The sequence below is a fragment of the Actinia tenebrosa genome, unplaced genomic scaffold, assembly GCF_029948245.1.
Source record: "Actinia tenebrosa isolate PJP-AT-01 unplaced genomic scaffold, QUT_ActTen_1.0 PGA_scaffold3__52_contigs__length_22856419, whole genome shotgun sequence".
NCBI classification, from domain to species: domain Eukaryota; kingdom Metazoa; phylum Cnidaria; class Anthozoa; order Actiniaria; family Actiniidae; genus Actinia; species Actinia tenebrosa.
The window spans coordinates 18,561-41,393 of record NW_028292580.1 but is presented as its reverse complement, the minus strand read 5'-3'; the positions used below and the strand labels follow the sequence as shown (position 1 = coordinate 41,393).

Here is a 22,833-nt window from a genome sequence, read left to right as displayed (position 1 = left end):
CATGGAGTCCTATTACATATACTAATTGGCTGGCTGTCTGGCTGTCTGGCTGGCTGGCTGGCTGGCTGGCTGGCTGGCTGGCTGATGGCTTTTGTATGCCCTGTATATAAAAACCAAGCAGAAACGGCGTACCAAAGTTGGTGCTGAGGGAGTTTCCCGCATGTGGTGTTTACACGTTTACTGGACACTTGGATCGCTGCTTTCCTCGCTATACGCATGCCCAGAAGGTAACACTGTCAGCGGTCTTTACAATAATATGATTTGAACTGCTGCCTGCGCATGGAGAAATCTGGCTACATATTCACTATAATTTGTTTGAACTAATTCAAATAGTAGAAAACCAATAAATAATAAGGAAACCAAAGCCGTTCAATCCCATCCCAGGAGAGATGGGTCGTCTCTAGGCAAATCGCTGTCGTTTCAATTCATGACGTCACGTTCCAGCTCGATTTTCAAAATGGTGCAGACTTTGCAAGACGGTTAGATGATGGATAAAAGGGTCAAAATATTCTTATTAAGACGACTTTCTGTTTTGATTTAGCATTTAATAAAAATTCTAGTTATTGCAAAAGATATTTTACGAGTTATTCTTCGGATACTTTGGAGAAAGACTATGGTTTTAGAAGTTGAAAATTAGAAAGATAGCTCTAGTGCCATGTACATTTTGAATTTTAAAAAGACACGAAGAACATCAAGAATCAGTCCCAAAATAGAAGGTTTAATAAAGACGATATCAAGCATTGTTCATGCCAAATTTCAAGGGAATTTGTCTTTTGAAACTCGATATTAATCCCTTCAAAGTTTTGATTGGGTTTGAGAGACGAAGTACCATAAATGGGTGCTTTCAAAAGAAAATGAAATAAAACTATACATTTCATTTTATTAGACATTTGAATAGCAGATATTATTATACATTTTACTAAGTACCTCAATTCTGATTGGTCGAGAGCCCTCAGCCAATCCCTGATATCGTGTGAACTCGACATGATAAATGTATTATCTGTAGGTTTTCCTACAGATAATACATTTATCATGTCAAGTTCATTCAAGGTCACGCTGTGGTAGCTTTGCCAAGGGCATTGAGATCTATCCATCGAGATGGCATCCTCACGCTTTGCTTCGCTTTCCGAAGAAGAAATAAATAATCTCTTAGAAGAAAAAGATTCAAAAAATACGAAAAGGTCGACAAAAGGGAGCGTAAAAGTCTTCAGCGAATACCTAAAGGAGAAAAAACTTCAAGAACCAAAGGAGAACAAATCGTTAGCCGAAATGTTGAAGTCATTTTACGCAGAAGCAAGAAAAAGCAACGGCGATTTATATTCCAAAAGCTCTCTCCACAGCTTAAGGTTTGGACTCAATAGACACTTCAAAAATACCCAAGGAACTGACATCATAAACGATCCAGAATTTGGTGAGGCAAATAAAGTTTTTCTAGCACAGTGTGTTGATCTTAAAAAACAAGGACTCGGCAAAATTCAACACAAACCTCCAATCCTCGAAAATGATCTTAAAAAACTCTATGAGTGTGGAGTTTTAGGCTTACAAGACCCAAGAACACTGCAAAACAAAGTATTTTTTGAGATAATGCTGTTTTTCTGCCGCCGTGGTCGTCAAAACCTCAGAGAGTTAAAAATTTCAGACTTCTCATTCAGCTTAGACGACAAAGGATCTCGATATGTGTATAAAGCTGGCGACGAGCTGACAAAAAACAGGAGAGAGGACGACGACGGTTTAGAAGGAGGAATTATGTATGAAAAACCCGGACCGAACTGTCCTGTTGCCTCGTTAGAACTTTATATTAAACACTTAAATCCAAAGAACCAGTTTTTGTTCCAAAGACCGAAGAAAAACGCAAGAATTGGTGTTGACGAGATTTGTTATGACAACATGGTAGTTGGTGAACGGATGCTTGGAGAGAAAATGAAGGTTATCTCTCAAGAAGCAAAACTTTCAAAGCTGTATACCAATCACTCTATTAGAGCTACATCTCTAACCATCCTGGATAGGGCTGGTTTTGAAGCACGCCACATCATGTCGGTAAGTGGTCATAAAAGCGAGAGCAGCCTGAGGAGCTACTGTCAAACAGACATAAACACAAAAAGAAGAATGTCAGAAACCATCACTGCTGCATCACTTGGAACTGACTCTACGAGTGTAGATACTAGCATAGCTGTAAGTAGCGAAACTCTTAACTTATCGCCTACATTTACTCTTTCACAAGAAGAATTTTTGATGGGAGAATTTAGTGTTAGCAACTCCCACTCAGAAATTTCAAAAAACTATAATTTTGTGAATTGTAACGTCACTTTCAATAGCTAGAGCTAAAGTTGTTTTTTCCTTAGCTTCCTTTTTACGAGAATGTCATTTCTTGTTTACTTCTGATACTTTAATAAGATTTTTAAGGCCATTCACTTTGGCATCTGAATTATTATAGGTTTCATTCACTCCGGCGACATTTTTGTTGTTGTTGTCGTATCCTTTAGGCTTACATAACTTATAAATTTCTCAGTTTACATAACGTTTTTATTCAGAATTTGTATTTATCTTCAGTATTATGTACAAAAACAATTATTTAAGAAATCTTTATTAACTTATTTTCATATATTTTGTGAAGAATTATTGAAATATTTTCAAATAAAAATTTTGCGTTTTTCACGCGACATCATGGCGTTCATATTTCATGTCTCTATAATTTAATGTTTATGTTAATGTTTTTCCAGTATACAAAATGTATAATAAAGCAATTATTGAATTCGGTTATCGCATGATATCGTAAATTATCAAAACCTCGGCTGTGTTATCTGCCTCAGCCTTCGGCTTCGGCAGATAACACAGACTCGGTCTTGATAATTTACGATATCATGCTCAACCTCAGCCAATAATTGCTTATTATCATATGGGCATACGATTTTTACTAATTATCTAATAACAATGAGTTCATATTAAGGCTGCGAAGATTGCTCTTTATGACAATAATTCATTTTAATTAAATTCAGTATGGGCACGTGAAATCACACCAACATAGCATGCGTAAAACACAAAACATCTCATGACAAACAATAACTGGCTCTGAATAGGTTATTTAACGAAGCCAGCATAACAAAGTGCACGTGAAATAATCACAACGCATAGCAACTAAACACTGCATGCGTAAAATACAAACTCAAAAGTCATGAATAACGCTAAGCCCACCCAAACATATCTGACAACTAAAACATTGCCCAGAAATGATTTTAACGAAGCCAGAACAGCAGAAAGATGGCCAAGGAACCGAAAGAGGGCGTGAGACAAAAGTATGAACGAAGTAAAACCACGGAGTGCACAATAAAACAAAACCAAAAAGCAAGCATTGACAAAAAGCCATGAACAACGCTGAGCCAAATAGTTCATGACCAAACACAACTGGCAAAAGTTTCGGACGAACAGCCAGAAGTGACGGAGTGCACAATAAAACAAAACCAAAAAGCAAACGTTGACAAAAAAGCCATGAATAACGCTGAGCCAAATAGTTCATGACCAAAACAAAACTGGCAAATATTTTAAACGAATAGCCAGAAGTGACGGAAGTGCACAGTTACAACCAAAATATAGCATAACTAGCTTATGACCAACAACTGACTAGCAAACATTACTATTAGAACTACAAAATGTACAAACCAAGGGAAATTTACTGCCAACGTAAGGACAGTGGAGCTAAAACTTGATAAAACAGCTAATCCTGCCTCGAACATTGACGAAACTCGGCAAGTATCAAAAAAACCCGACAAATTAAGTAAAACAGGAAAATTACCGCAAGTTCTCCTGGTACTGGTGTAGGGAGTCTTGACTTGCGTTTTCCTGGTTTTGCTGGTCAACTATTGGATTCACTGGGACATCGGGGAGTACGGGAACTTGTACTTCTTGATTGCTTGGCCAAGTTAAAATCAAGCTACCGAAGAGGAACATATGTCGCAACTGGGTACAGAACGTGTTTTCTCACTGTTTATATACTCGTGTGGCGGAAGACCGCTGAGCATAGTAAGCTAACTATAATTACTTTGCTTCAACTTACTTAACTTGAAAACGTTTTTTTTTTTAAGCACAAGGGAGTCGAAAAACATATGGTCGACATTCATGAACAGAAGTAAATAAGGCACGCTTAGCATAATAATTCCTTTCTACACTGCATTAATAATGGATAAGCGTTCTTTTGAAATCTTATCAGAAATAAGAGCTTAAGTGTTTTGAACAAAAATCTTATCACTTAAATCTTATCACTTCCTGGCAATAGCCTCTTCGATCGAAAGTTGACAAAATAATAAGGGTTTAATGAAGAACACTTTGGGACCAGTTTCTAAGGCTAGGTGCCAACATACAGTACGTTTCGTTAATGCCCCAATCAGCCTTTCCAAAACTGAGGTAGAAATTGGGGCCGAGTGTAGAAATATTAATCTAAGTAATATATACAGTATTCATGTCCGTGTTGTATCAGATATACAACCACGAGGCGTAGCCGAGTGATTGTATATCTGATACAACACGGACATGAATACTGTATATGACTTATCAAACGTCTAGGTTAGTTTATTTGTGTTTCGCTAAAATTTTCAAAATTAAAGTGAATTTGGCCAAGAAAATCCAACTTAAAGTTTATGCAAATGAACACAGTTTTGTATCAGCTTTACAACACTCTTCATGGTCGTGATTTCTGTTGTGTTTTCCTCATGAATTATTCATGAGTTTGATAATTAAAGAATAAACCCCATCACATGAAAGATCACTCTAAGGTTATTACGTTTATCGAGTTTGAGAATGTTTGGGCAAATACTGACTTATTAGCAGGCTTTAAACAAATCGTAAAAATGAGAGACAATGTATGTTTTTTTGGGACGCTGTTCTCAAACCCCATACATTTTCTCTTATTTTTGGCTTGCTATTCAGTATATAATTCATCCAAACATGCTAAAACTCGATAATAGTACTCAGTGATATTAATAGCATGAGCGTTTTTGTAATGGGGATTTATTTCTTACTTGGATTAATATTTTCACTCGGCCCCAATCCCTTTCTCAATTCCCGAACGGCCAATAATAAATGTAATCTCTAAAGATGCCCACCTCCTCGTCATATTAAATAAACTTCCTTTAGAAACTTTTTTTTGAGAGAAGTTGCATAGTTTATTTTCAGGATGGGATTGAATGAGGGGGTGGGTACTAGGTGACGTGGAGAGGGGGAGGGGTGGGGGATATACAAAACACATTTTAGCTAAGTACGGGGTTTGTGGGGGGGGGGGGGGGGGGGGGAGTGGCTGTAACGGATTACTTAACACTGCCTTCATTACTAAGTTTGACGTCCTATCTTCTCGTGCGTTTGCCCTCAGCCAATCAGATCTGACAAATTACTCTTATTATATACGTTCACACTTATTTCTAATTTTGTGAAGACAACATCTGCCAACTTGCTTCAGTTCATGATCTAACGCCACAAACAAACGAAACAAGTCAAAAATCCAGTCACGAAATGAATTCTCTCTCAGGTAGGCATAGCTTTTTTCTCTTACTTAAAAAACGTACAATCTAACGATAATGCTACCGAGATATCGAATTAGAATTTAGAAGTTGATTTTTGAGGAGGAAGGAAAAGCCAGTACCCGGAGAAAAAAAACTTTGACGCGCGGAGGATAACCAATAACACTTAACCACCACACTCCTTATTTGATTTTGTCAAAGTTATATTTTAGAGGAATTTTTTGGGGGGATTTGACTGCTAGTTTAGGGATCTAAAATTCGCAACTGGTCGCTGCAGTTTTCAAAAACATGCGAACTCGGCGGTGTCTCCGAGCTGAGTTGCACGGTGAAATTTCGTTTTCCGCTGCCGCCAGTCAAAAATATGAAAGGTACCAACTGATTAGGTTTGATTGAGGGCAGCGAAAAGTTCTAATGTTTATGAAAATGCAGTAAAGTCTGCAGTAGTATATAGGGATATTTCCCCCCCTTTTTTTTTATACAAAAATACTTCAAAATACAAATGAACTATTTTTCACACGCTCATTTCTTGATTTCAACAAACGTTATGGGATTCGGTTATACGAGTAAGGGCTGGATGCAACTCAGTAATTATAGTTAAGTTTCCTGTCGGGTAGAGTCGAGAAAGCCGAGGTACGTTAAGAAGTGAAATGGAAGGACATTGGTAAAATGGGAAGAAACAAAACAAAGCAAAAAAAAAAAAAAAAAAAATCGATAACGCTAAATGAGAAAAAGAGAGCTAGAGAGCTAAGAGGTAATTCATTCCTGAGTCTTAATTGAATTAGAAAAGGCTGAATCGAAGCGAGCCAGGGAGCTACTATAACAAAATGAATCAATAACGCTTCAAATAAAGGAACACCATGACTTTTTTTTTTAAATTTAAAAGAAAAATATATAAATAAAGGAAAAACAATGGATACAGTGAAAAACAAACGCTGAGAAGAGGAACGAATTTTAGGTTTTGATATTTTTTCTTTGGCTTCATAAACAGTTCAAGTAATAGGAATTATCTTTTTGACGTATTTGATCGATCTCCTGGAGCTTAATTCGCACTGACGACAGGTGATCACATGGTTTTCTCGTTAAAAGTCAATTTTCGATTAAAATTCCTTGAAAAAATATGTTTATAAATTAACTGTTTTTTTCTTTTGTCGCTTAACAAAAAGGGGCTATGTTTTCCGTTTCTTTACTCAAAGATATACAATGTTTAAGGAATTTTTCCTAGAATAACTCTGTTATATATGCTATTTGTGTAAAAAAATAAATGAAATAAAAAAAGAGTTCTTCTCACTTGTTTAGAGATAATTGCAGTGGAATACTCACGTAACCCAAGCTCACTACATTTATAAGAGAATGTATGGGGATTTAGAATATGCCGTATTTTATTTAGAAAAACGAGTTTCAGCGAGTTTTAATTAAGTGTATTTAAAAGAACAAAATCCTTTTCTGATTGGTCTCCAGTAACATCGGGTGTCCCGCAAGGTTCAATTCTGGGGCCGATCTTGTTTCTGTTATATGTAAATGACATTCCAAATGTAGCCACATCAAGCATCAAATTGTTTGCTGATGATACTAAGATCTATCGACGACTAACCGACGTTGGGGATGTAACAGCTCTACAGTCGGACCTTGCTTCTTTAGAAGACTGGGCGGCGGATTGGCAGGTCAAGTTTAACCCTAAAAAGTGTGAAGCCATGAGGATAACTCATAAGGGTGATAAGAATAGAACACAATATCACATATCCGACACAGCATTAAAGAACGTACATGACTACAAAGACCTTGGAGTTATAATGTCGAGCGATCTAAGTTGGTCCAAACATGTAGAAGCAATTGTACATAAAGCAAATAAAGTCCTTGGTTTAGTTAAACGTACCACGGGTAGTAGAAATAAGGAAATCTTTTCCATACTCTATAAATCACTGGTCCGTCCCATTCTGGAATATGCATGCCCAGTTTGGGCACCACACCTAGTAAAGGATATCCATGCAATTGAATCTATACAACGAAGAGCGTCACGCATCGCACTAGGTCAAAAACGACAAGAGATGGCATATGAAGACAGATGTAAGATACTCAAATGGAACTCTTTGCAACTTAGAAGGGAATTCCTCTCTCTAGTTGAGTGCTATAAGATTGTACACAAGATGAACGGTCTAGATTTCAGTGACTATTTTGAACTTTGTAAAAGTACGAAAACGAGAGCTAATCACCAATTTAAAATACAGACCAAATCTGCTAGAATAAATTGTTACAAATATTCTTTTTTTGTGCGAATAATCAAATCTTGGAATGATCTTCCTAATAACGTAGTAAATCATACAGATGAACCCAACGTAAATAAATTTAAAACAAGACTTAAGAAACACATGAACATTTTTTGAAGTTAGTATTGTACATATATATATATATATTATTAGTTCTTAAAATTATTTATTTATTTTAAATTAGGGGACTTATATAGGGCTAACCTCAATGTCTTCCTTTTCAAAATATGTAATCTACATTTTTGAATAAAGTATTATTAAATTAAATTAAATTAAACACCAAGAAATATTTTTTTCTTATATTTGTATCAAGAGAATATTAAGGAATTAATAATAATTAGTTTTAAAATTTTTTGATACTCCTATGGGAAGTATTATATTTACGAATATTTCTAAGAGTCTGTGATTTCCTGATCTATGCTCAACACCAAGCATCGCCTTAGATTTACGTATTTTTCCCCCCCGTAAATAAGTTCTTGATTAATTCCATTTAAACCCAAAGGTTGGTAGAGGGACTTTGCTATTAGGATTAGTCGTTTTTGTCTCTCAGTTTCTTCAATTGGTGGGCGTACTGTTTACATTTCCAAAAATCAAATTTTGAGCCATAAACGATTGGACTTAAGAAATACAAAGAAGTCATAACTGTTTTTTTTAACAGCTTTATTGGGAAACTAGTATTACATTGTGTTGAATAGAAAAAACTAATAGTTACCTAGAAAGGAACATTTGTTGATAACATTTATCAATTTGAGAGCAGTTGCTTCATTAGTTCAACATCTTGCCAAACAACCAACGTACATTTAACTGTCAAATTTCACAACTTTAACTTGAAAACCATCAAGAGATTTGTCCTCAAATAACTAAATTCTCAGATATCTTCCAAGCGATAGGATCTTGACACTTTTGACGTTTGTTTGTATATTGCTTGAATTTCAAAGAATTTCACGTTCTTGATCAAAACAAATGACGTCATCGCACGCCTAACCCATTCTGAGTAACTAAAATATATTTTTAGGCACTGCCTTAAAGGGGAGCTCTCGATACGGAAGCGACTAGGAGAACAATTTGAATGAAACTGAAAGGTAAAAATAAGATCGGGGAAAAATCTTCAATCATTTTTTATTCGAGATGAAGATAATTTCTCTCATAATAAAAACCATGCAGTGAAATCGAATCGAAATGCACTACATTGTTTTGTTTCGTTTTTTGTTATCATACTTGCTCGAAGAGCTTAACATGACGAGCTGGAGAGCCCATTTTACGGTAAACAGCATGTAGTCTTGGTTGCTACAGATAATAGTTAATCCGATTTTCGTGATGTCAAGATGACGAATGCCAGGCAAAAACATCAAGCATCTGTAAATATGCCTACACTCGATCTATTTAGAGTTATAAACCAAGTCATTCGCACAAATAGGTCGCTCGGCTATGAAAGTCACAATAAGACACCCAAAACAATATACTTGTCATATAATCACTTATTACCTGTAGCATTAAAAATGCCAATGAAACAATTTGATTGAAATAAACATTTATGAAAATATATACCTTTAACCCGCTCCCAAAAGAACAACACCAGCAACACAAGCTAAGAAGAGACGTATCATGTACAAAACAGAAACAGAGTCACATCTATCATAAAACACAGTGATCTAAGTAAGCATACAAATTATACAGGTATACGAGTACCTAAGTACAAATGTGCCTACAGATCTAATACATAACACGGACAGTGATCTAAGTAAGCATGCAAATTATACAGGTATACAAGTACCTAAGCATAAATGCTGCCTACAGATCTAATACAAAGACAATAAACGCACATCACATACATAAAATAACAGCAAAAGGGTTAGATAGGCATTGATAATGTGTAAGAAAAACCTGAAATCCTTTGATCTTGGGCAATAGTTCATCGAAACGTTCTCAGTGACCCTTTCAAATAAAGCGCCACAGTAGAGTCACATGATATCTTATAACGACGTAAATATTGTTTCAGTGATGTAATGTGCCGTCCATTGATAGTGGCATGCTATGTGCTCATGCTGTGTTAATCCGTACGATGACATGCATTACGCAAGTATTCCCTATGCAATGAATAGAAATGAAATTTGAGACGAGCACTTTGAAAGTGCTGCTTCACGCCGGTAACTAAGCCGTGTAGCTCGTCATGAAACAGTTGAATATTTGGTGTAAATTTATATTTCATTCATTAATTAAATAAATTATATGTGGAAAGATATAAAATTATTGAATTGAAGTCTTCTTTGTTTTGCCGATGGGACCTCGCGATAGGTGGCGAACAAAGCTGCATTTTTCTTGAACGATAAACAATACGATAGTTGGTTAAAAACATTTTTTTAAAGATTTTGTTAAAGATTTACAAAGTTAAATAAAGGACGAATATTTGTTGTCGTAATATGCTCTCCGTGATATATTTCCCCAGCATTAAAATAAATTAAGCTTATCTATAGAAATATAAAAAGTTTTGAGAGAAAGTCTTTAATTTCTCGATTCGTCGAGAAAAATGCTTGTCAAAAAAAACAAAACAAAACGATTTTTTGCTAAAAAAACACACCCCTGAATTCTTGAAGAACACTTCTTGATTCACCTTTGAAAGTTTTTTTTTTTAATTGTTTTTGGTCTATAATTTTTTCTTTGCATTTGATAGCCGCAATTGTGAGTAGTTTTGCTTTGATATCAAGCGTAATTCCTGTGTTGTGTACACGGACGGACGGACGGAAGTGACGTCAGCCAAGCCATGCAAAATCAACTCGATGGTTTACCATTTTTTCTTAAGTATTGTGCTCCGCTCGCGCGGGCCTTTGGACTGCGCGGGAGCGCGCTATGAAACAAGAAGATATTTTGGTCACAAAATGCAAAGCAACGAGAAACGAATAGAACGATGTTAGTGTTGAGTAAGGATAGCGAGCACAACACAACTAGATAAAATATCAAACATTTTCCTGTTTCAGGCCGAGTACTTTGGATGCAAATACTACAAGCAAGTATTGGTTTCTTCTTTGTTTATTTGTGGATGTTTACAGATAGCTCTTCTGTTGGTGGACAGCTCATTAAGAGGTCTCAATGGGGTTGGAGTCTAGAGAATGCTTCCTACCACCAGATGGAAGCCAAAGATTATCCAACCTGCCTAGTAAACTGCATTACAGACAAGAGGTGCCGAAGCCTTACTTACGATTTGCTTGGGAAGAAATGTAAGCTGAGTGATGAAACCCGCTGGTCAAAGCCATTGCAGTACATAGGTAATATATCAAACAGCATCTACATGGAAATGATACTGACGGCCGATAGAATGCAGCAGATTACTCCTGGAATACCGAACACCTCTGAACCACCGACCACACCACTGACTACCTCTGAACCACCGACCACTTCTGAACCACCGACCACCCCTGAACCACCGACCGCCCCTGAACCACCGACCAACACTGAACCAGCGACCACCACTGAACCAGCGACCACCACTGAACCAGCGACCACTTCTGAACCACCGACCACCACTGAACCACCGACCACTTCTGAACAACCGACCATCACTGAACCACCGACCGCCCCTGAACCACCGACCACCACTAAACCACCGACCACCACTGAACCACCGACCACATTTGATACAAAGAAATACTGTAAAGGCAAAGCTAATGGAGATTATGTCCACCCAACTGACTGTAAGCAGTACATCACATGTTCAAATGGCTATACATATGAAAGACCTTGCAGCGGCTCAATTAATCCAGTGTGTCCTGCAGGATGCTAAAAGTATAGCCAGACAATTTGTCACAACTGCCTGGACTTCACCTCATATAAACATGACCAAGAGCCAATCGGAATTCGTGTATATCTTTATTTTACATGTTTTTTTCCTCTTTTTTCTTGTTATTGCAAGAATTATTGGTCATAATGCATTTGGACTCTGGAAATATTGTATTATCATTGTTATATTATTGCACGGTGACTGTGCGGATATGAAGATATCCAAATAGCCCTCAATGATACAAATTGAGATTACTTCTCATATCTACTTCTCATCTAATCTCACAATCATAATACCGCACTGTAAAAACTGCCTGATTGAAACAACCAAAAAAATGGTTATAAAAAATGGAATGGTTATTTCAACCAAACTGTTATTGGTTGATAAAAATGGCCAATATCAATATGGTCGTCATTAACAGGTTCATTCTGGTGCATCCGGTTCTAGCTACGAGTCTTCTGAAAAAAATCTAAATATGTTGACGGTCGTACATAAGCGTTTCTGTTTACTTTAACACATCAGCAAGAAAAGGTTTGACTCATTGGAATTTAAGCTTAGGCGTTAATAGTATTATTTTACTTCAACTTGCATCTTTCCTTGATTCTTTTGTTATAAATAATCAGAAGATAAAACTATGTGCGAGTGTGCGCATGCACAGTGGGTGCACAGTGCTAGAAATATCCCACATGAAATGTCAGCAGTTCATTTCTTTATAAAAATAGTCAATGTAGTCTATACTGAATAAAAACTATGTGCATGCTTGTTAGTGTCGTGTGACGTTCGCAAGCAGATGACGTAAGACGATCGTTAAACGTTTAATTATCGATCTGCTAACATCTTAACGAGTGAGCGAGTGACACATTTGCATATTTTAGACCCCTCACAATAACTCGTTTCTACGCTTCGCGTATTCAAGAGTTAAAAAATGGTTGTTTCAGTTGCATTAATTTGGCCTTAAAAATATTGATTATAATGACCCATATACTTTTGGTTGTTAAAATCCGCAGTATTGTAAGATTGTTTATAATAACCAATAATATTATGGTTGTTGTAACCCAAAGTAAATCGCTCATAACAACCAATTATATTTCAACCATTTTAAAACTGGTTGTGTCAGTTGCATAAACTTAACCAATGTTTTTTGGTTTAATTAGCCCCATTAAAATAAAGATTGATTGATTAATTGACTGGCTGGCTGGCTGATGGCTTTTGTAAGCTCTGTACTATATAAAAACCAAGCAGAAATGGCCGTACGAAAGTTCGTGCTTGGGGAGTTTCCCGCATGTGGTGTTTACACGGTTACTGGACACTTGGATCGCTGCTTTCCTCGCTATACGCATGCCCAGAAGGTGACACTGTCAGCGGTCTTTACAATAATATGATTTGAACTGCTGCCTGCGTATGGAGAAATCTGGCTACATATTCACTATAATTTGTTTGAACTAATTCAAATAGTAGAAAACCAATAAAAAATAAGGAAACCAAAGCCGTTCAATCCCATCCCAGGAGAGATGGGTCGTCTCTAGGCAAATCGCTGTCGTTTCAATTCATGACGTCACGTTCCAGCTCGATTTTCAAAATGGTGCAGACCTTGCAAGACGGTTAGATGATGGATAAAAGGGTCAAAATATTCTTATTAAGACGACTTTCTGCTTTGATTTAGCATTTAATACAAATTCTAGTTATTGCAAAAGATATTTTACGAGTTATTCTACGGATACTTTGGAGAAAGACTATGGTTTTAGAAGTTGAAAATTAGAAAGATAGCTCTAGTGCCATGTACATTTTGAATTTTAAAAAGACTCGAAGAACATCAAGAATCAGTCCCAAAATAGGAGGTTTAATAAAGACGATATTAAGCATTGTTCATGCCAATTTTCAAGGGAATTGGTGTTTTGAAACTCCATATCAATCCCTTCAAAGTTTTGATTGGGTTGGGACACGAAGTATCATAAATGGGTGCTTTCAAAAGAAAATGAAATAAAACTATACATTTCATTTTTTTAGACATTTAATGAAGAAAACTTTGGGACCAGTTTCTAAGGCTAGGTGCCAACATATAGTACGTTACAATCAGCCTTTCCAAAATTGAGGTAGAGACTGGGGCCGAGTGAAGAAATATTAATCTAATAGGCCCTTTGCAGTTAACGGTCACGTGTCTGTACTGGACTGCAAAATTTTTGTTTTTATATTAAGTTGGTGATTCTTTTTAGATACTTGTAAAGAACTGAATGAAATGATGTGTAACCAGTGTGTTACGAAATGCAGTTTTATTACGATCTCTCGAAACAGGTTGTAGAAAGTTTGTTTGCTCACCAGTATATTTCACCCATGGGAATCAAAATGTTCATTCATTGCTCTCAATGAATTAATCAGCACGTGATTGCTTAGCTGCCTGTTAAGGAATAAACCCCATCACATGAAAGTTCACACTAAAGTTATTACGTTTGTCGAGTTTGAGAATGTTTGGGCAAATACTGACTTATTAGCAGGCTTTAAACAAATCGTAAAAATGAGAGACAATGTATGCTTTTTGGGGACGCTGTTACGTCTCAAAGCCCATACGTTTTCTCTTATTTTTGGCTTGCTATTCAGTATACAATTCATCCAATCATGCTCATACTCGATAATAGTACTCAGTGATGTCAATAGCATGAGCTTTTTTGTAATGGGGATTTATTTCTTACTTGGATTAATATTTTCACTCGGCCCCAATCCCTTTCTCAATTCCCGAACGGCCAATAATAAATGTAATCTCTAAAGATGCCCACCTCCTCGTCATATTAAATAAACTTCCTTTAGAAACTTTTTTTTTTTGAGAGAAGTTGCATAGTTTATTTTCAGGATGGAATTGAATGAGGGGGGTCATGTAATGATTTCTGTTCCTTGGTGGTTGCGAAATATGGCTTTATTTTGAGTATATCAATTCGGGCTACAAATGTGTATCATACAGTCTGATAGAATGATATAGGGTTTCAGTCAATGCTATGGTATCATATGACATATAGCATGACATCCTCCTTTCCGTAAAAAAACAACATATATATATATATAGATGTACATGCAACGAAAACAATAGTAACAATGACTATATATCAGCTGTCCATGCATACAACTGATGTTGCGATTATGTGCTATTCTTGAACAGTTCTTTTGAAAATTATACATATCGTTCTGGTGGTTTCACGACCCTGCCACTGCGTGTTGTAATCATTCCATTATGTGGTGCTGGATTACACACTTCTGTTCCAGGAGATTCTGCAGGCGGGCTTTGGTGTCCTATGGGGGATGGCAGTGCTTCTCTGATGTGTGTTCTGTTCCGACGTAGCTCTCCACCCTTTGGAGTAGTGACTGTATATGATCTTGGTTGGTCCAACTTTTCCTTGACTGTGGCCGGTCCCCATTTCTTTGTAGAGGGGTCTTGAATATTGATGTTCTGCCCTGGCAGAAGATCCGGGATTGTCTTGGTGTTCCGGTCATAGTAGTGCTTTTGCAGCTCTTGTCGTTTCTTTAATCTCTCTATGATCTCATCGTTGTTCTGGTTCCTAGTTATCGAGCGCGGTAGATTGTCTTGGAGTTTCCTGCCAAGGAGTAGTTCAGATGGTGATGGCAACTTACTGTCGATTGGAGTGGACCGGAGACAGAGTAGAGCCATGTAGGGGTCTTCTTTGGTTCTTGCGGTCTTGTGCAGGACTGCCTTAACCGTCTTGACTTGGTTTTCTATGAAACCGTTACTCTGGGGGTAGTGAGGAGAACTGGTGATATGTTCAAATCCGTATTCTTTGGCAAATTCATGAAAACTAGCGCTGCTGTAGTGGGGCCCGTTGTCTGATCTTACAATCTTTGGTACTCCTTGTTCACTGAAGATCTGCTTCATCAACTCAATAACCTGCTTACTGCTACTCTGCCCTCTGGGAATTTTCCTTATGAATGGATATTTCGAGTAGTAGTCAGCTACAAGTAGATATTCAGACTCGTGGATGTAGAATAGGTCAGCAGCGATCGTGTGCCATGGTCTTGGTGGTATTTCGGTTTGCAGCAGTGGCTGTTTCGGATTACTTGGTAGAAACTCCTGGCACGTTACGCAAGATTGGGTGATGTCGTCGATGTCGTTGTTCATGTTCTTCCAGTATACGGCTGATCTTGCTCGGAGTTTGGTTTTTTCTGCTCCTTGATGGCTAGCGTGTAGTTTGTCCAGGATTTCTTTTTGCATGGTAGAGGGAACTATGATCCGTTGTCCTTTGGTTAGGATGCCGTCGTCAATTGTGATTTCATCTCTAAAGGACCAGTATGGCTTCAGCATGTTTGATACTTGCTTAATCATCGTTGGCCAACCTTCGTATACCATTTTCTTTAGGCAGGTCAGCTCTTGATCTAAGTCCGTGTTAGCTCTTATCCGCTCGATCATTTCGGTGCTGAAATGTGGATAGATCTCGTGCACTTGTATTCTCTCGTTCTCTATCGGGTATTTCTCTTCTGGGGAGAGTCGTGATAGTGCATCAGCCAACAGCATGTCTTTTCCTGGTACGTATCTGATCTTGATATCGTATGGTTGTAATCTCAGCAACATTCGCTGTAATCGTGGTGGGGCTGATGTGAGGTGTTTGAGGTGTATGCTTTCCAGCGGCTTATGATCGGATTGCACGGTAAATGGACGGCCAAACAGGTATGTGTGGAAACGCTCACAACCATAGACTACTGCGAGGAGCTCTCTCTCTATATTCGCATAGCGTGTTTCGACGTCGGTTAGCGCTTTGCTGGCGAATGCTATGGGCTTGCCCTCTTGCATGAGGGCTGCACCAAGGCCTTTTGTTGAGGCGTCTACCTGGAGCGTTACATCTTTTGTTTCGTCAAAATAGGTGAGGGTGATTTCTTCACTTATCGAGTTCTTGATCTTCTCGAAGGCGGCCTGGTAGTCGGCATTCCATTGGAAGGGTGTGTCTTCCTTCAACAATCCTCTCAGGGGTGCGGTCAGGATACTTAGGTTTGCGATGAATGGGGACATGTAGGTGGCTAGCCCAAGGAACGTTTGTAGTTCGCGGCGATCAACCGGTTCTTTCATCTGCCTCAGCACTGATATTTTGGCGGGATCGGGCTGGATACCGTTTTCACTGCAGATGATGCCGTAGGACTTTATTTTGTTCTGTTTGATATGGCATTTGTCTGGGTTGAGTTTTAGGCCTGTTTCTTTGCATTTCTCAACCATCGCCTTTAAATGGATGTCATGTTCTTCCTCCGTTTTTCCGTAAACCACGATGTCATCCACGATGCCAATAACACCATCGCCACCCTCAAATGTCTGGTCAATCTTGGCTTGGAAAACGTCTTGCGACATTCTCAGTCCAAATGGCATTCGTTTAAACCTGTATCGGCCAAATGGGGAATTGAAGGTAGTCAGGTAACTTGATGGTGTGTCGAGTACAACATTCCAATATCCACACTTTGCGTCTAGAATGGAGAAATATTTTGATCCGCTCAGCTTGGGCAAGATTTCCTCAAAGGTGGGTGTTACGTGATGGTCTCGTTGTATGGCAGCATTTAAATCTTTAGGGTCAAGACATATTCTAAGTCTGCCAGTGGGTTTCCTTCCGTATACTAAACTATTGACCCATGCCGTCGGCTCCCCTTCTCGTACTTTGGTGATGATACCTTGGGCGACCATCTCATCTAGTTCCCGTTTAATGTCATCTTTGAGGCTTATTGGCACGCGTCTCGGTGAGTGAATGACAGGGGGTACATTTGGGTCCAGCGTGATGTGATATTCTCCTTGAAATTTACCTACTCCGTCAAAACATTCGGGGTATTGCGCGAGCAGTTGTTCCTTGCTGCTTATTTTGTTCGTGTTGTTTGTGGGTCTTGCAGTTTCTTTTCGTGGTTGTGTACCTTCATTCTGTGTTTCGACAGAACAGTTCAAAGAGATTAATTTGAGGTCTAGTGCTGTTGGTAACCCAAGGATTGCTTGGCCTGGCGCGTCAGTGACATAAAAGAGCGCGGTCGTAGTCATGCCTTCATAGCTGCACTGTATTTCGCAAGTACCTAGTTGCTTTATTTTCGCTCCACCATATGCTGTGAGTATGGTTTTGGATGGCTTCAATGCATTTTGGTTTGGTTCACCGTCCGTCCCGACGTTCTGCGGGAACATGCTTTGATATAATTTTAATGGCAAGATGTTTGCTTGCGCACCGGTGTCGAGTTTTGCTTTCAGTTGCGCTCGGTTTTTCGGGAAATGTGGAAGTTGTATGCTGATAGTAGCGAATGCTTCGTCCCTGCGTTCCGCCGGCCGTATGGTTCCAATTATTATCGATTGGAAATGTAGGGTATTGAAATCTTCATTGAAATCGTCATCTGTTTGTATTTCATGCACAGCGCGTCTGCCTTGGCGTGCTTCCCTATTGTTATTGCGTTGTTTGTATGGTTGTTCTTTTCTAGCGCTTGGGTTTTCTGATTCACTAGGGTTGCCTTTCTGACGGCATACTTTAGCCCAGTGGTTCAATCTTGAACAGAAATTGCAAGTCGAACCATATGCGGGGCATTTCTTTGGAGCGTGTTCGCCTCCGCAATTTCCGCATTTCCTGTGCCGATTCTCGTATTTCCTGACAGCTTGAACATGTTTGTCATCATCGCTCTGGAGCTGGGCCACATGCGCTAATGTAGCTTCATATGTTCTAGCTATATCTATGGCTTTATCTAATGTAAGGTCATCTCCATATTCTAGTATACGCTCTTGTGCTTTTCGATATTTGGTGCCTATGATAAGCTGCTCGATTAAGCGCTCGTTTATTTCAAGCTGGTCACGAAATTTGCATTTGTTGGCATGATTGCGACATTTGGTCATAAAATCATCAATATTCTCGTCGTTTGATTGCTTCATCTGCTGTAGCTGGTATCTAGCTAGCCTGAAATTTGTTCTCGGCGCTAAATGTTTTTCAAATTTTGACCAAATGTCCTCGGGCTTTGTTTTCTCGTCCTTGCTGTCCCAAGTGAAACTATTATAGATATCTACGCCTTGACGGCCTATCCGTAGTAGGATGTACGAGGATTTTTCATTATCTGACCTCTTTGCAAATGGGCCATTGAAAATTAGATTACAGTATTGCTTGAATCTGGCGAATTCGTCGTTGATATCGCTGGTTTGTCAGTTCATAACGGGTGGCGTGAACCCTGCGGCCATGATGTTCTATCACTGACGCGGTCTGCTAGCTGTTTTCTTTTGTTTCCTGTCTTGGTATCTGATTTAACCACTTACCGAATGTCGATGTATATTTTACCTTTCACTTCTGGCACCATGTAATGATTTCTGTTCCTTGGTGGTTGCGAAATATGGCTTTATTTTGAGTATATCAATTCGGGCTACAAATGTGTATCATACAGTCTGATAGAATGATATAAGGTTTCAGTCAATGCTATGGTATCACATGACATATAGCATGACAGGTCAGGTACGAGGTGACGTGGAGAGGGGAGGGGGGGGGGGAGGAATATACAAAACACATTTTAGCTAAGTACGGGTTGGAGTGGGAGGGGGGGGGGGGGGGGGGGTGGCTGTAACGGATTACTTAACACTGCCTTCATTACTAAGTTTGACGTCCCATCTTCTCGTGCGTTTGCCCTCAGCCAATCAGATCTGACAAATTACTCTTATTATACACGTTCACACTTATTTCTAATTTTGTGAAGATAACATCTGCCAACTTGCTTGAGTTCATGATCTAACACCACAAACAAACGAAACAAGTCAAAAATCAAGTCACGGAATGAATTCTCTCTCAGGTAGGCATAGCTTTTTTCCCTTACTTAAAAAACGTACAATCTAACGATAATGCTACGAGATATCGAACTAGAATTTAGAAGTTGATTTTTGAGGAGGAAGGAAAAGCCAGTACCCGGAGAAAAAAAAACTTTGACGCGCGGAGGATAACCAATAACACTTAACCACCACACTCCTTATTTGATTTTGTCAAAGTTATATTTTAGAGGAATTTTTTGGGGGGATTTGACTGCTAGTTTAGGGATCTAAAATTCGCAACTGGTCGCTGCAGTTTTCATAAACATGCGAACTCGGCGGTGTCTCCGAGCTGAGTTGCACGGTGAAATTTCGTTTTTCGCTGCCGCCAGTCAAAAATATGAAAGGTACCAACTGATTAGGTTTGATTGACGGCAGCGAAAAGTTCTAATGTTTATGAAAATGCAGTAAAGTCTGCAGTAGTATATAGGGATATTTCCCCCCTTTTTTTTATACAAAAATACTTCAAAATACAAATGAACTATTTTTCACACGCTCATTTCTTGATTTCAACAAACGTTATGGGATTCGGTTATACGAGTAAGGGCTGGATGCAACTCAGTAATTATAGTTAGACGAGTTCAGTAAATTAAAAATTTCCTGTCGGGTAGAGTCGAGAAAGCCGAGGTACGTTAAGAAGTGAAATGGAAGGACATTGGTAAAATGGGAAGAAACAAAACAAAACAAAGCAAAGCAAAAAAAAAAAAAAAAAAAAAAAAAAAAAGAAAAATCGATAACGCTAAATGAGAAAAAGAGAGCGAGAGAGCTAAGAGGTAATTCATTCCTGAGTCTTAATTGAATTAGAAAAGGCTGAAAGGAAGCGAGCCAGGGAGCTACTATAACAAAATGAATCAATAACGCTTCAAATAAAGGAACACCATGACTTTTTTTTTAAATTTAAAAGAAAAATATATAAATAAAGGAAAAACAATGAATACAGTGAAAAACAAATGCTGAGAGGAAGAACGAATTATAGGTTTTGATATTTTTTCTTTGGCTTCATAAACAGTTCGGTAAGAGGAATTAATTTTTTTACGTATTTGATCGATCTCCTAGAGCTTAATTAATTCGCACTGACGACAGGTGATCCAATTGGTTTTCTCGTTAAAAGTCAATTTCCGATTAAACTTCCTTGAAAAAATATGTTTATGAAATTATTTTTTTTTCTTTTGTCGCTTAACAAAAAGGGGCTATGTTTTCCGTTTCTTTACTCAAAGATATACAATGTTTAAGGAATTTTTCCTAGAATAACCTGTTATATTTGTTTTTTGTGTAAAAAAATTAATGAAATAAAAAAAGAGTTCTTCTCACTTGTTTAGAGATAATTGCAGTGGAATACTCACGTAACCCAAGCTCACTACATTTATAAGAGAATGTATGGGGATTTAGAATATGCCGTATTTTATTTAGAAAAACGAGTTTCAGCGAGTTTTAAAGTGTATTTAAGAACAAAATCCAACACTAAGAAATAATAATTTCTTATATTTGTATCAAGGAATTAATAATAATTAGTTCAAAAATTTTTGATACTCCCATGGGAAGTATTATATTTACGAATATTTCTAAGAGTCTGTGATTTCCTGATCTATGCTCAACACCAAGCATCGCCTTAGATTTACGTGTTTTTTCCCCCCGTAAATAAGTTCTTGATTAATTCCATTTAAACCCAAAGGTTGGTAGAGGGACTTTGCTATTAGGATTAGTCGTTTTTGTCTCTCAGTTTCTTCAATAGGTGGGCGTACTGTTTACATTTCCAAAAATCAAATTTTGAGCCATAAACGATTGGACTTAAGAAATATAAAGAAGTCATAACTGTTTTTTTAACAGCTTTATTGGGAAACTAGTATTACATTGTGTTGAATAGAAAAACCTAATAGTTACCTAGAAAGGAACATTTGTTGATAACATTTATCAATTTGAGAGCAGTTGCTTCATTAGTTCAACATCTTGCCAACCAACTAACGTACATTTAACTGTCAAATTTCACAACTTTAACTTGAAAACCATCAAGAGATTTGTCCTCAAATAACCAAATTCTCAGATATCTTCCAAAGCGTTAGGATCTTGCCACTTTTGACGTTTGTTTGTTTATTGCTTGAATTTCCAAGAATTTCATGTTCTTGATCAAAACAAATGACGCCATCGTACGCCTAACCTATTCTGAGTAACTAAAAAATATTTTTAGGCACTGCCTTAAAGGGGAGCTCTCGGTACGGAAGTGACAGGGAGAACAATTTGAATGAAACTGAAAGGTAAAAATAAGATCGGGGAAAAATCTTCAATCATTTTTTATTCGAGATGAAGATAATTTCTCCCATAATAAAAACCATGCAGTGAAATCGAATCAAAATGCACTACATTGTTTTGTTTCGTTTTTTGTAATCATACTTGCTCGAACAGCTTAATAAACAGTTGAATATTTGGTGTAAATTTATATTTCATTCATTAATTAAATAAATTATATGTGGAAAGATATAAAATTATTGAACGAAAGTCTTCTTTGTTTTGCCGATGGGACCTCGCAATAGGTGGCGAACAAAGCTGCATTTTTCTTGAACGATAAACATACGATAGTTGGTTAAAAACAACCGAATTGTTAAAGATTTACAAAGTTAAATAAAGGACGAATATTTGTTGTCGTAATATGCTCTCCGTGATATATTTCCTCTAGCATTAAAATAAATTAAGCTTATTGATAGAAATATAAAAAGTTTTGAGAGAAAGTCTTTGATTTCTCGATTCGTCGAGAAAAATGCTTGTCAAAAAAAAAATATATATATATACGATTTTTTGCTAAAAAACACACACCTGAATTCTTGAAGAACACTTCTTGATTCACTTTTGACTACATGAAAGTTTTTTTTTTAAATTGTTTTTGGTCTATAACTTGTCCTAAAGCGATTTTTTCTGTGCATTTAAGAGCCGCATTTGTGAGTAGTTTTGCTTTGATATCAAGCGTAATTCCTGTGTTGTGTACACGGACGGACGGACGGACGGCAGTGGCGTCAGCCAAGCCATGCAAAATCAACTCGATGGTTAACCATTTTTTCTTAAGTATGGTGCTCCGCTCGCGCGGGCCTTCGGCCCGCGCAGGAGCTCCGCTATGAAACTAGAAGATATTTTGGTCACAAAATGCAAAGCAACGAGAAACGAATAGAACGATGTTAGTGTTGAGTAAGGCTAGCGAGCACAACACAACTAAATAAAATATCAAACATTTTCCTGTTTCAGGCCGAGTACTTTGGATGCAAATACTACAAGCAAGTATTGGTTTCTTCTTTGTTTATTTGTGGATGTTTACAGATAGCTCTTCTGTTGGTGGACAGCTCATTAAGAGGTCTCAATGGGGTTGGAGTCTAGAGAATGCTTCCTACCACCAGATGGAAGCCAAAGATTATCCAACCTGCCTAGTAAACTGCATTACAGACAAGAGGTGCCGAAGCCTTACTTACGATTTGCTTGGGAAGAAATGTAAGCTGAGTGATGAAACCCGCTGGTCAAAGC

The 22,833-nt window shown here is 37.8% G+C and overlaps 2 protein-coding genes across 2 annotated transcripts; both read left to right on the top strand.

Annotated features, from left to right (window-relative positions):
• Nucleotides 1-915: 915 nt before the first annotated feature.
• Nucleotides 916-2,568, top strand: LOC148907497 (uncharacterized protein KIAA1958-like). The gene has a single exon (XM_089034814.1). It carries the CDS (start codon nt 1,099-1,101, stop codon nt 2,317-2,319), a length of 1,221 nt encoding a protein of 406 aa, XP_088890940.1. The 5' UTR covers nt 916-1,098; the 3' UTR covers nt 2,320-2,568.
• A 4,380-nt stretch (nt 2,569-6,948) lies between these two features.
• Nucleotides 6,949-7,903, top strand: LOC148907496 (uncharacterized). The gene has a single exon (XM_089034771.1). It carries the CDS (start codon nt 7,199-7,201, stop codon nt 7,886-7,888), a length of 690 nt encoding a protein of 229 aa, XP_088890897.1. The 5' UTR covers nt 6,949-7,198; the 3' UTR covers nt 7,889-7,903.
• Nucleotides 7,904-22,833: the final 14,930 nt, after the last annotated feature.